We start from the raw sequence: 13327 nt of genomic DNA on the forward strand, positions 1-13327 counted from the left end.
AAGAAACTTTCCTCTCGCGAGCCCTTGATGCAGAGAATGAGGGGAGGGCACAAGTGAGAGAGAGGCGCATCGAGAGGTGCACGCGCATTTCTATTCCGCTGACGGGCCGAGGCACTGTGGTTGCACTGGTAGAACTGTGTTGGTTCCTGATACAGTCATACTCCCACAGTCTCTAGTGTGGATGCACTTATACCAGAATGAAGGTGTCTTCCTGCTACAACTTGTTCCCCTTCCTGTACGGCAGGGGTTCTCAAGCTGGGGGTCGAGACCCCTCATGGGGTCGCAAGGTTATTACATGGGGGGGTCGCGAGCTGTCAGCCTCCACCCCAAACCCTGCTTTGCTTCCAGCATTTATAATGGTGTTAAATATATTTAAAAAGTGTTTTTAATGTATAAGGGGGGTCACACTCAGAGGCTTGCTGTGTGGAAGGGGTCACCAGGACAAAAGTCTGAGAACCCCTGCTGTACGGGACTAGCTAGACTGGTACAAGGCACTTTGATATCGGGCTAACCAGGTTCACACTAGGTGACTCTACCAACAGTTAAGCTTTTGTGTATAAACAAGACCTTAGAATTGTGTCTTTAAAAAAAGCTTTAAGCCTTTCTATCTGTTGTGCTCATCTACCCTCCTTCACACACCCCTAGGAGGCAGGGCTGCTACCACTGGTGGGCAGATGGGACTGAAGGCCCAGAGAGACTAAGTGACTTGCCCGAGGTCACACCAGGAGCCTGTGGCAGAGCAGGGATTTGAACCTGGCTCACCTATGTCTCAGGCTAGAGCCCTTCACCACTAGACCTTCTTCCTTTAGCCACCCACTGGCCGCCGCTGGCACGGGACCAAGGTGTGGGGCTGTGGTTGGAAGCTGGTTCAGCTTGTTTTGTTCTTAACGCGTACTCAGCGGCACTGGCAGACGGTTCTAACCGCCAGCCCCAGCACCTCAACTGACCCTCAGGGTGCAGACACCGTGAGCCACGGCAAGGCAGGGATCTACCTCCCGCTGCCTCCTGCCAGGGCCTCAGCTCCATCTCAGCGTCCTCGGTGCCTCTGCTGGGATCGAGAGCAAGAAGCCAGCTGGTACCGGTCTGTTTGTGGCTGAGACCCACCCGATCCATGTTGCGTCAGGGCGCACGTTCCGATCTGGGGCTGCCATGGAAATCACTGAGCATTGCATGGCCACGGTCAGTCCCCTGAGCCTACAGTTCATTGCTGTGGTTTACCCTCTTCGCTATATTTAGATTGTAAATAAATCTCCACTAGACACATTGACTCAGAGTCAGGAATAGAAACCAGAAGCGCTAACTCCCACCCCTCCCCAACTCTAACCATGAGACCCCACTTCCCTCCCAGAGCTGGGAATAGAACCCAGGAGTCCTGGCTCCCAGCCCCCCCGCTCTAAGCACTAGACAGAAATTCCTTCGGATAGTAACTGAGCCAAAGGTTGACGGTACATCCTATGCACCCCCCCTAAGCCAGCGCAGAACCCACCTCCCTGCAGCGTTGCTGCTGGGCTACGACCTGGGGCCTGATTGAAGGACGAGCCATGGGAGTGGCTCTTGGAGTCACCAGCTGTAAGCAGCATGTTTCTCGCCACCCTAAGTGCAGGGCAGGAGAGAGAGATTTATGGGCGACCTGTGCCAGTCGCCCGTGAGCCCTTGCCCTGGCAGCAGCTCTGTGCCCCCATTGGCTGGTGGTGATGTCATGGGGCAGACTGGTAGGCCACTGATTTACAGCTCCAAAACAAAAGCTGGGATTGGAGGAGCGGGAGAATCCTCGCATCTCTCCTGGAGCTGCTGCCTTGGACTGAGGGATCACCCCCGCCAGGCACCCGCACCCCGCTGCCCAGTGCCAGGCTGCCCCTCAGCACAAAGGAGGGCTGGGGAAAGCCTCAAGAGTGATGGGGAGAGGAGAGAGGCCAGGGCAGAGCCTGCTGGGCCATGAGTCATTCTGCCAGTCAGGCTGCTGCAGGGAGGGTGGGGAGAGAGGAACAAGAAACACATGGGTGTGATGGCATGAGGGAGGCTGATTAACCACAGCCCAGCGGATGATGCTCCTAGCCACTCCCTGAGCCACAGTGCTGGGGGCAGAGGGAGAGAAGCGGGAAGCCTGGAGGGCTGGGACTGAGAGATCCAGGCAGTGGCGGGAGGAAGGATGGTCCAGGGGTTCAGCCTCAGGAGATCTGGGCTCAACTCCCCGCTCTGCCACTGACTCACTGTGTGGTCTTGGCTGAGTCACTTAGTGCCTCGGGTCCCAGCTGTACAAAGTGCATAACAGCCCAGGGCTGGGCTAGAGCAGCAGCTCCCATAGCTAGGGCTAGCAGAGATACTGCAAAAAGAACAGGAGGACTTGTGGCACTTTAGAGACTAACCAATTTATTTGAGCATGAGCTTTCGTGAGCTACAGCCCACTTCATCGGATGATACTGCGATGCCACAGCCCTTGGCGTGGCCAGCTGACCTGGCGGGGGAGCTGTGACAAAGTGGGACTGTTCTTCATGTTTCCTCTGAATACTGTTGGGGTGCCTCAGTTTCCCCAAGGCATTTCTTAAGTCTCCAGGTGGTGGGATAAGGGGGTGTAATGGCTGCAGAGCAAAGGGCCAGTGAACATAAATGGCGACACTCTGTCTCCTGGCAACTGATGGCCTGGGCCCTTCCCCCCTGCAAGGTGAGAGCTAAAGGGTGGGAGAACAAAGGAATCTGGTGCCCTCCTGGCCCGGGAAAGGGACAAAGCCCAGGGGAGGAGGGGCTGGAGAGAGTTTCAGTTTGGGGGCTGGCTGGGGACATGGAGTGAAGGGCAGATGGGGTTGTCTGGCTCACTGGCCCCCAAAATGGACCCGGCTGAGGGGGTCCTGTTCTCTGCACCTACAAGCTCTGTGTTAGACCATGTCCCTGTCGTCTAATAAACCTTCTGTTTTACTGGCTGGCTGAGAGTCCCGTCTGACTGCGGAGTTGGGGGGCAGGACCCTCTGGCTTCCCCAGGACCCCACCTGGGCGGACTCGCTGTGGGAAGCGCACGGAGGGGCAGAGGAGGCTGAATGCTCCGAGGTCAGACCCAGGAAGGTGGAAGCCGGGTGAGCTGTGTGTCCTGCAGACAGGCTGCTCCCAGAGAGGAGACTTCCCAGGGTCCTGCCTGGCTTTATGGGGAGCAGTTCCAGAGCATCGCCCAGGGACTCCGTGACAGGGGCTGGCTCGGTTATTCACACACCCAGAGCCATTTGGGTTTCTTTTGTCACCCTCTGACTTTCCCATCATGTGGCCTTCCCAGGCCCCTCTGGCCATTTTCCTTCCCCAACATGGATTCTGTGAGTTTGTTTCAGTCTCCCTCAGGAGAGGCTCCCGCGGGCGTCTCTCTCCTCACCCCACCAGCCAGGTGGGCACGATCTCGTAGCCTCTCCTCTCCTCTCCATCCACAAGCTGCAGGCTCTGAGCCCCGAGCCAGCCCCCGTCCCTGCACCCTGGACACGGGCTCACAGCTTTCGGAAGCCACAAGCTGCGAGGCCTGAGGACGAGAATGAGGAGACGGTAGAAAGTGTCACCTCCCGAACCAGCAGCCCAGAGCCTCCGGCCACACACAGTGACAGACTCCAGACCCCCCATCTCGCTAGGGGCTGCCCCAGGGCCCCAGCCCCAGTGCGTGCTGTTCAGAGGAGGTGGAAAGCAGCGTCCTGGCAAGCACAACCTGATCAACAGGAAATGAAGTGGTGCAAATTAAAAGACATGGATGCTGCTGACTTTTATCTGCATTCAGCCAGGATCAAAGGGGCGCTCGATAGGCCGTTCCAGAGAAAATGCCAGGAAGCGGCAAGTTTGCAGAGCCCCAGGAAACCCCCGAGGCCCCTCTCCATGGCACGGAACCAGCATATTCTTCGCAGCCCAAAAGTGGAACAACCTCCTTGCACTCATCAGTTCAGCCACTCCCTGCCCCATTGGCTCTGAGGGGCGCGAGAGCAGGCGCGGGGAAGTGGGGCACAGCCAGAGATCCTTGAGCAGCCGCGGGCTCACTGCAGAGCTAAAAGTATCACAACAGCAACTTGGTTTTAGTCTGTCCCCCCACAAACACACAGCGGCTGCTAGACCAGCCTTGCTGACCCCGCGTGGGCAGGACACGGACAGAAGAGACAAATTCAGCTTAAAGCATTTATCAGATTAAATGGGCTTGGGTTTGTGTCCTATTGTAACGGGGGTTTAATTCGGTTTTGGTTTTAAATTGACAAAGTGTTCGCTGCCTGGGAGAGTGGAGGATCTGTGCCCCTCAACCCTGATCCACAGCCCCTGCTATCCCAGCCCTGCCCCCCAGGCCCACCGATGCCCCTCAGCTCTGACCCACAGCCCCCTCTATGCCAGCCCTGCCCCCCACTCCCAACCTGCAGTCCCCCTGCTACCCCAGCCCTGCCCCCCAGCTCCACCCATGCCCCTCATCCCGACCTGCAGCCTCACCGAAGTCTGGTCCTGGCTCCCAGCTGAACTCTCCCAACGCCCTTCGCTCCATCCCTGCAGCCGCCTCGTCCGCCTGCCGGCAGAGCAGCCCCAACCCCAGGCTGTGATGGGTTCTCAGCTCCCCCCCTCAGCAGGGCCCTGCTGCTGCCTGTCTTTATCTCACCAGCCACCTGCTCCAGGGAGACTAGTATCCCAGCATGCAATGCTCGGGGCTGTCTCCTGCTCTGGGTGGATCTTCCAGCTGATGCAACGCTGCTATTGTGACCTACGGGCTCTTGACCAGCTTGGGTCAGATGCCTCCCACCCCCGTCCCGGTCTGGACAGCCACCCCCTCTTTGTGCTCCAGGACACAGGAAGGACGGTGTGATGAAGTGGGAATGTTCTTAATGTTTTCTCTGACTACTGTGTGGGTGCCTCAGTTTCCCCTAGGCATTTCTTAAGTCTCTAGGTGGTGGGATCAGGGGGTGTGATTGTTGCAGAGCCCTAGAAGGCCAGTGGGATGCTGTCTGCCCAGAGAATGGCCAACACCCTGTCTTCTGGCAACTCATAGCCTGGGCCCCTCCCCTGCAAAGATGCCAACCAAGGGGTTCGAGAACAAAGAGATCAGGTGGCCTCCTGGCCCGGGAAAGAGACAAAGGCTAGAGGAGGGGCTGCAGAGTTTCAGTTTGGAGCTGGCTGGGGAAATGGAGGGAGGCCCAGATGGGGCTCTGGCCTCCCTGCCCCCCAAGACGGACCCAGCTGAGGAGTCCTGTTCTCTGCACCTACAAGCTCTGGTTTAGACCATGTTCCTGTCATCTAATAAACCTTCTGTTTTACCGCCTGGCTGAGAGTCCCGTCTGACTGCGGAGTTGGGGGGCAGGACCCTCCGGCTTCCCCAGGACCCCGCCTGGGTGGACTAGCTATGGGAAGCGCACCGGGGGGGCAGAGGATGCTGAATGCTCCGAGGTCAGACCCAGGAAGGTGGAAGCTGTGTGAGCTGTGTGTCCTGAAGACAGTCTGCTCACAGAAAAGAGACTGCCCCAGAGTCCTGACTGGCTTTGTAGGGAGCAGTTCCAGAGCATCGCCCGGGGTCTGCGTGACAGAGGGTTCCCCAATTCCAGCCTCCGGGCGCAATCTCAGATTTATTACCTGGGGCCCTTCCTAAAATCAGCAGCTCATCCTGCCATGGCCTGGGCTGCACCTGTGGTGAGGTCAGAGACCTTGAGACCCCAGGGCAAGGGATGCAGAGCGGCAGTGGGTACAGGGCATGGGCACAGGTGCTGCAAGTCAGGGTGCCGGGGTGCAACCGCACCCCCTGGTTTGAAGTGGTTTCCATTCTACACAGGGTTTACAGTTTGGTTCACTGGCTCTCAGCCCCCACTATACAAACTGTTCCATCCCCCCAGGTGTGGGGTCACCCTGCCACGGGTCCTGCTCTGGGCTTAGAGGATGCCAGTTTCCAGAGCTGCCAGTCTGGCACCTGCCATCCGCTAACAACATCCAGCCCCGAGGTGAGGAAATCCCCCTGCCGGCCCACATGACCCGTGTGGCTTGTAACAGGATGTCATGCCTGCTAGCGCAGCCAGACAAGCAAGAGGCCTGGCCTGTAACAAGTGGCTGTGCTGGGTCTGGGCCCCTCTGATGCTGGGGGCTCTGTGGGGGCCCGTGGACAGCGCTTGCCTCTTTCCAAATCTTCTTGTGGTCCCGGCACCTCTGGCGTTTCCAGCCTCGCAATCCAACACTGTTTGCAGCATCAAACCACCAGCTGTTTGCTGTCCGGGCCCAGGCCTCTGCTGCCCTGATGGGTCCCAGCATGGCCAGGACCTGCAGCTCTCCCTGTAAGCTGGGTCTGGACTGGCATGTGAGCTGGCAGGCATCTCAGAGCCTGGCTCTCCACCCCTCAAAACTCCCTCTCATCCGTCTGGCTGAGGCAGCTCCTGTCTTGCTCAGATTCCCTTTCCCTGAGTCAGCTAGCTGGGGCAGGAGTCCGCTGAGAGAGGGGAGGCTCCTTCTCCTCCAGCCAGGCCAAGGTCTGCAGCCTCTGGTTATAAGGGTCTGGACCCAGGGACCGGGGCCCTAGGCAGCCTCTCAACCTCCGGGAGACTGAACATCCCCCGACAGACGGAAACATCCCCCCCGCAGCAGCTTCGGGTGCAGGTCTCTGCAGGACAGACAGGGAGCAGGTCTGTCTTTCTCTGGGACATTCTTCCTCCCTAGATCCCACTGGGCAGAGAACTCCTCACCCCCCACCCCCTAAGCTGTGGCTGTGCACGGTTACACAACACCCGCTCCCCCCGGAAGCACTTGTGTAGGCAGGGGCTGGGCTTCCCCATTTAAAACAGCAGGGTTGGAAGCAAAAAGCCACATGTATCGAAACCAAGAGACTCGACGCTTTGTGGGCTCTCTCCCAAGGCAGCATGTCCCTGGGGAGTGAGTGGCTCCGCGACCCACCCTGTCCTGAATGCCTGGAAGGCAGCCACCTCCTTCCTCAGTTCCTGGTCCACTTCCGCCCCTCTTCCCGGCATGCCATGCTCTGAAACGCTGCCAGCTGGCGGGGGTGGGAATGGGGGGGCACCTCTGACCCCTCATCTGCAGCCCGGAATCCCAGCTGCAAACCCTGAATCCGGCCATGACGCTCCCCTTGTACAGGGGGCAGGGCATCACCCCGCCTTGGAGAACCCCTACAGAGAGAGACGCATCCCCTGCAAATACCCCTGCCCCCCACCACACCCCCACACCCCGTGCTGCCCTTTCCCAGCCAAGCTAGCCCTGTCAGGCGAGGTCCCAGCCCCATCGTCTAAAGCAGGGTATTTCTCCCCCTCCTGGAGGGTGACGGACCTGACCTGCCCCCCTAGGCAGGCTGGGCTCTAGCCGAGGGGGAAGACAAGGCCGAGGATCCCCTACGCTCACCTAGGGAGAGAGTAAGAGTGAGCGAGTGAGCCCCACGTGACTGGAAGGGGCCCAGATACCATGGTGATGGGTGCAGTGGCCGCACCTATCGAAAGCGCAGGAATCTACGGAGAAGAGGGGCTTGGACTGCGGTGCCATCCACGGCCAGGCTCAGGCCCCCGCTGTGCCAGGCACATCGGATCTCCCCTCCGGGGCCACCAGTCCATATGCTCCAGTGCCGCTGCCTGCCCTGGGACCCACACAGCGCCCACTCTAAGAGCACGTCTACGCAGCGGCCTGGATGGGTGATTCCTAGCGCGGGCAGCCAGACCCGGGCTAGCTCTGTCCAAGCCAGCCTGCTACAAATAGCTGTGTGACCACGGCGGGACGGACGGCGGCTCAGGCCAGCCCCCCAGTGCCACCCCAGCTCCCACCCAGGCCCCATAGCTAGTTTAGCTGGAGCAGTGCGAGCGTTCGGCTCCCCGAGCCAGCCGGGCATCCAGCGACTCTGCCTTTACCGCGGAGAATGACATGTCTGGGCCGGAGTGAGCCAGCTCGGCGTAAACCCCGCGTGGGGACAAAGCGCTGGTGGCGTGGGCCTGGCTGAGCTGACCCCCACGGGCTCCACCCCCACCTGGGCCTTGTCCCCAGGGTGCTACACGCAGAGCTGGCTCCAGCGAAGAACAGAGCCCAGCCCTGCAGCCGCTCACACCAGCCGTCTGAGCCAAGAAACCTCCTTGGATGGATTCAGTCTGGCTCCCGCCACAGCTCTTCCTCCAGGAGAGAACAACCCCCCCCAGACCGGGCTGACGACATCCCAACTGCTGGGGTGCCATCTGGCTGCCAGAGCCAAAGCATCACCAGGGTGGGGCGCTCCAGGGCTCCCTGCGTGGGGACCAGGACAGAGGAAAGAGCTCGTTATACACCAGGAAGGTGAGAGCACCCCGCCCCCAGCCCTGTTCTGTCTCATTGGGCCGGGGGGGGAGGGGGTGCGGAAACCATCTCCTCAATTCAAACTTGCCCCATAAATCAGGAGAGTTAAAATTCTGTGCCCACCACAGGGGGTCCCTGCGGAGTCCTGGGCATTGGGGAGGAGGCTGTTTGAGAGTGAGCTTTTTGGGGCAGGGACTATTTCCCAGTCTACATTTGTACACTGCCCGGCACGACGGGGCCCTGATCTCGGGCGGGGTCTGGGCAGCGCTCGGCACGACGGGGTCCTGATCTCGGGCGGGGTCTGGGCAGCGCCTGGCCCAGTGGCTCTCCACGCAGGACCAAGGTTTGGTAGCCACCGCAGTACCACTAATGAGTGACCAAAAGGAATAACCACGCTGACCCTCTGGCTGCACAGTGCTCTGCAGTGAAAGGGGCGAGACGCTAGATCGTGGGGGGCCAAACCTTTTGGCCCAAGGGCCACATCTGGGTATGGAAATTGTATGGCGGGCCACGAACGCTCACGAAATTAGGGCTGGGGTGCCGGAGGGGGTGAGGGCTCTGGCTGGGGGGCGGGCTCTGGGGCCGAGCCAGAAATGAGGAGTTCAGGGTGTGGGAGGGGGCTCTGGGCTGCGGCAGGGGGAATGGGGTGCAGGCGATGTGTGAGGGCTCCGGCTGGGGGTGCAGGCTCTAAGGTGGGACTGGGGAGGAGGGGTTTGGGGTGCAGGAGGTGGCTCTAGCCTGGGACCGAGGGGTTCGGAGGGTGCGAGGGGGATCAGAGCTGGGGCAGGGGATTGGGGCACTGGGAGGGGGGCAGCTCAGGGGTACAGGATCCAGGTGGCACTTACCTCAGGCAGCTCCCAAAAGCAGCGGCATGTCCCCTCTCCAGCTCCTACACGGAGGCACAGCCAGACGACTCTGCACACTGCCTGGTCTGCAGGCACCACCCCTGCAGCTCCCATTGGCCGCGGTTCCCAGCAAACAGGAGCTGCAGGGGCAGCGCTTGGGGTGGTGGCAGTGCGTGGAGCAGAGCCCCCTGGCTGCCCCTATGCATAGGAGCTGGAGACGGGACATGCCGCTGCTTCCGGGACCTGCTAGGAGCGGCCCGAGATCCCGCTCCCACCCCGTAGCTATCAGCACTGTTTGTGCAGGAGAGCAAGTGCGGGCACCCACCTGGGGGAGCTGGGCAGCTGCCCTGGCCCATCGCATTTCTCACAGGGCTGTCACACCAGGGTGTGCCCCAGGCCCAGCCACCCCGCCCCCACTCCTTTCCCCTGCCCCTGTCAGTCCGGGTGGAAGGAAACAGAGCAAGTGGTGCTGGTGATTAGAAACACAGGGCTCCGCACTGAGGGAAACGGAAGTGGGGGTGGGGTGGCAGCCAAGCCCAGGGCTGGTTGGGATAAACACCCCGTGGGAACATCACCCCAGGAACTGGACATGATTGACAGCTGGGGGACCCGGAATGGGGGGGAGGGAACGAATGGTCTGTAACATCACATATCTGGTGCTCCCAGCCCCCCCTACACACAGCAGCCTGCAAATGTGCTGCGGGGCGGGTTAGAGCCAGCTCCCCGCGAAGGGAGAGCAGCTGAGTGCTGTAACTAAAGGGGTCTGGGCGGCGCCCGGCGCGACGGGGCCCTGGTCTCGGGTGGGGTCTGGGCGGCGCCCGGCGCGACGGGGCCCTGGTCTCGGGTGGGGTCTGGGCGGCGCCCGGCGCGACGGGGCCCTGGTCTCGGGTGGGGTCTGGGCGGCGCCCGGCGCGACGGGGCCCTGGTCTCGGGTGGGGTCTGGGCGGCGCCCGGCGCGACGGGGCCCTGGTCTCGGGTGGGGTCTGGGCGGCGCCCGGCGCGACGGGGCCCTGGTCTCGGGTGGGGTCTGGGCGGCGCCCGGCGCGACGGGGCCCTGGTCTCGGCTGGGGTCTGGGGGGCGCCCGGCGCGACGGGGCCCTGGTCTCGGCTGGGGTCTGGGGGGCGCCCGGCGCGACGGGGCCCTGGTCTCGGCTGGGGTCTGGGGGGCGCCCGGCGCGACGGGGCCCTGGTCTGGGTCGCGGTCTCCTGGCCGTAGTTCTCAGTTCGGCTGCATTGCACCCTCCCCAGGGCAGGACCGAGGGTTTCCTGGCTTTGCACCCCGCTGGGATCTTTGCTTTCAAAGCAGCCGAGGCGAACCCAGCCCCACAGCGCCCATCTCCCCATCACAAACCAGCATCAGCCATCACCCGCCCCTGGCGATGCAGCAGACCAGCTAACGGGCCTGGTTCCCCCCGCAGCCCCCAGCCTGACCGCCCCCCACGGACAGCGGGAGCCCAGGGGCGCGGTTCCCTTCTAAGGGCACCTGGGCCCCAAACCCCGACGGGGGGGGGAATGCGGGGCTGAGCCCCTGGGCGTTACAGGGTCCAGCTGTCTGGGGCCCTAAGGGGAAATAGCCGCGGGTGGGCGGGCACAAGGGGGGATCCCAGCTCACTCCCCCCCCGGCTGAGCCCAGCAGATGGGGGCAGCCCCACCCCAGCTCCCCTCGGGCACTTTCCTGCCCAGATGCCCGGCGATGCGGGCGGGGGAGGGCCCCGATCCTGGATGCAGCCCCCCCGCCCCACGGAGCCCCCCCGTTACCGTAAGCCCCGTCCGGCTCCTTCTCCATCGCTGGCCCGGACCCCGCGGGCGGCTGCGTTCCCCAGCACCCGGCGCCGCCGCCGCTCGCCCGGCACAGCCCGGGGGCCGCCGGGGGGGCGGGGCTTGAGGACACACCCCCAGAGCTCGGCTGCCCGGTCGCCTGGGTCCTCCGCCGCCTGCCTGGGGAGGGGCAGAGAGGGGTTGTGGTCCGCTGGGGCAAGGCCATATAGCCCCATGGCCGCCCCATCCCGTCAGTCCGTATAGTCCAATATCCCACCTCCTGCAGCCTCGGACTGGACCACAGTCCATATAGATCGGTCCATATAGCCCAGTATGGAACCTCCTGCCATTACAGATCAGACCTTCAGTCCACATATCTCATCTTCCACAATCGATCAGCTCAGCGGTCGCTACTGGCCGATATCGCCCTGCCTGCCAGTGCTACGCCAGGTTGGGCCATCAGGCCATACAGTCCAGCACCCTCCTTCCTGCCCTGCGGGATCGAGCCATTACAGGTCCGCTGGCCCACTTGCCCGCCCCCTGCTGCACTGGAGAAGATACCACAGTGATGCGCCCGGGACAAGACCCTAAACAGCCCAGAACAGCAGCACAGGTCTGTCCAGCTCGTTAAGTGGCTCCATAGGGGACCAGGCCTCAGACCTCAGTATCCACAACTCTTCCCTAATGGATCTGACTTACAGGTCGATACAGGCCAGCACCCCATGTCCTGCCATACTATATAGACTGTTGCTGGTCCATATAGTCCAGTATCCCATGTCCTGCCATATAGATTATTATGGGTCCATATAGCCTGATATCCCAGCTGTATCAGATGAGGCCAGCGGTCTGTGTAGACACATCCCTGCAGCCTGTCAGAACAAATCAGTCCATAGAGATTGAATTTTTTTTAATGAAAACTCATTGTTAATTTCACTCCCTGCATCAGCTCAGCAGGAGGGGAGGGGGCACTGGTCCCAGGCACTGAGACCCCCCCAGGACCCGCCCCTTGCATTAGATCCCCCCCTGCTCCTCCTTGGGTCTCAGCAGTGCACAGCCCCTACAGCCCTATAGGGCCCGTGAGCTGCACACAGGGATGTCAGTGCCTGCGAAGGAGCCAGCTGGCCACATTTCCTGTGCGCTGCTTGGCCTGTGATCCTGGCTGTTATGACAAGAACTCACAACCACAACCCCACCCAGCCGCAGTCTTGCTGCCTCCCTCAGATCCAGGAATGCTTGTGAAAGGCAAGCAGCTCTTCCCGATGTGGCCTGGAACTGCCTTGCTCGCTGACCCCCTCCAATTACCCTGGGCGTGGGCCCTGCTGCACCGTGGGTCGTCCCCCCTAACAGAACGTGCTTGTACCCACCCAAATATACACGGTGCAATTACAGAGACATGCTGAGCATGGAGGGCTCTGTCCCTGGGCAAAGAGCCCAGGGCTTGGCACCAGCATCTGCCCACACTGCCCAGCACAGACCGATTGCCTGCTTCTGATTTCTTCCTGAGCTTCCCCTTATTATTATATAGGTACCTCAGCAGTGCCGAGAGGCCCCAGCCGAGACCAGGGCCCCGTCGTGCCGGGCGCTGCACAAACCCCGACCAATATCGGGGCCCCGTCATGCCAGGCACTGCCCAGAAAATCAGTCCCCATTTCCAATCTAAAGAGACCAGACAGGTCGAGCGGGAGAACAGCAGGCTCACTCTCATTTGACAGAGGGGGAATGGAGAGAGATGCAGGGACAGGCCCAAGGCCCCACAGGAGAGTCTGGGGCAGAGCTAGGAACTGTCCCTAGATCTCCTGGGTCCTACCCCAGCACCTGGGCCGTCAGTCCATCCTTCCTCCTCATCCCTTCTTGGCTCTGTGCTGCCAAGCCCCAGGGTTCACTTCCCAGACGGGCTGATCTCTGCACCTCCCTGAATTCCTCGGGGGCAGCCGCAAGGCTCCTGCACTGGGCACCCCTGAAGAGATCCCAGGGTGCAGTCGCAGCATAGCGTGGGCATGGAAACAGACTCCCTGGGTCCCTGAAAGGGGAGCACCAGCACCCCCTGCTGCCTCGCTTAGGAAACACATCACAAGGGTTATGTGGGGACAGGGCAGGGGCTGGGCCCTTTGTTCATCTTCTAGCCAAGGGCTTCAGGTCCCTTGGAAAAGGGCGAGTCCCCTGCTCATGGGGGAGCCAGGCCCTGGCAGCTCGGGCTCTGCTTTCTGGAGCCGGGCACTCCATTAGCCCTGCGGGCAGCTTGGCTGCAGTGGAACCCGGGGGGCGCCCCCCATGCTGGGGTGACTCTGATTCTCCATCAGGCTGGTGCCAGGGGCAGAGATGCTCAGAGCTCTGAGTTCTGCCCCGTGGCACCAGCACAGAGCCCCGGAGCAGCAGCCGAGCCGGACGCCCACCCGGGCAGGGCCCGACGCCTGGGTTTGGGTTTTGTAACGGAATCGTCCCTGCGGCCCCTGGGTTCAGCTGCCTTCCGGCTCCCGGGGAGCAGAGCG

General features: G+C 61.6%; 1 protein-coding gene across 6 annotated transcripts in view; it reads right to left on the reverse strand.

Moving 5' to 3' along the window:
- SLC44A2 (solute carrier family 44 member 2 (CTL2 blood group)) overlaps positions 1–10945 on the reverse strand; it is a 38902-nt gene extending 27957 nt beyond the window's left edge. For 2 of the 6 annotated variants that reach the window (XM_073318917.1, XM_073318916.1), the window contains exon 1: positions 4435–7101. In XM_073318917.1, coding sequence (XP_073175018.1) covers positions 4435–4486 — 52 coding nt within the window. In that variant the 5' untranslated portion in view covers positions 4487–7101. Of the gene's footprint in view, positions 1–4434; positions 7103–10838 lie in introns of those variants that run through there. The other 4 variants (XM_073318919.1, XM_073318922.1, XM_073318920.1 and 1 more) reach the window with 4 other exon arrangements.
- Positions 10946–13327: the final 2382 nt, after the last annotated feature.

The sequence above is a fragment of the Lepidochelys kempii genome, chromosome 20 (assembly GCF_965140265.1).
Source record: "Lepidochelys kempii isolate rLepKem1 chromosome 20, rLepKem1.hap2, whole genome shotgun sequence".
Lineage (NCBI taxonomy): Eukaryota > Metazoa > Chordata > Testudines > Cheloniidae > Lepidochelys > Lepidochelys kempii.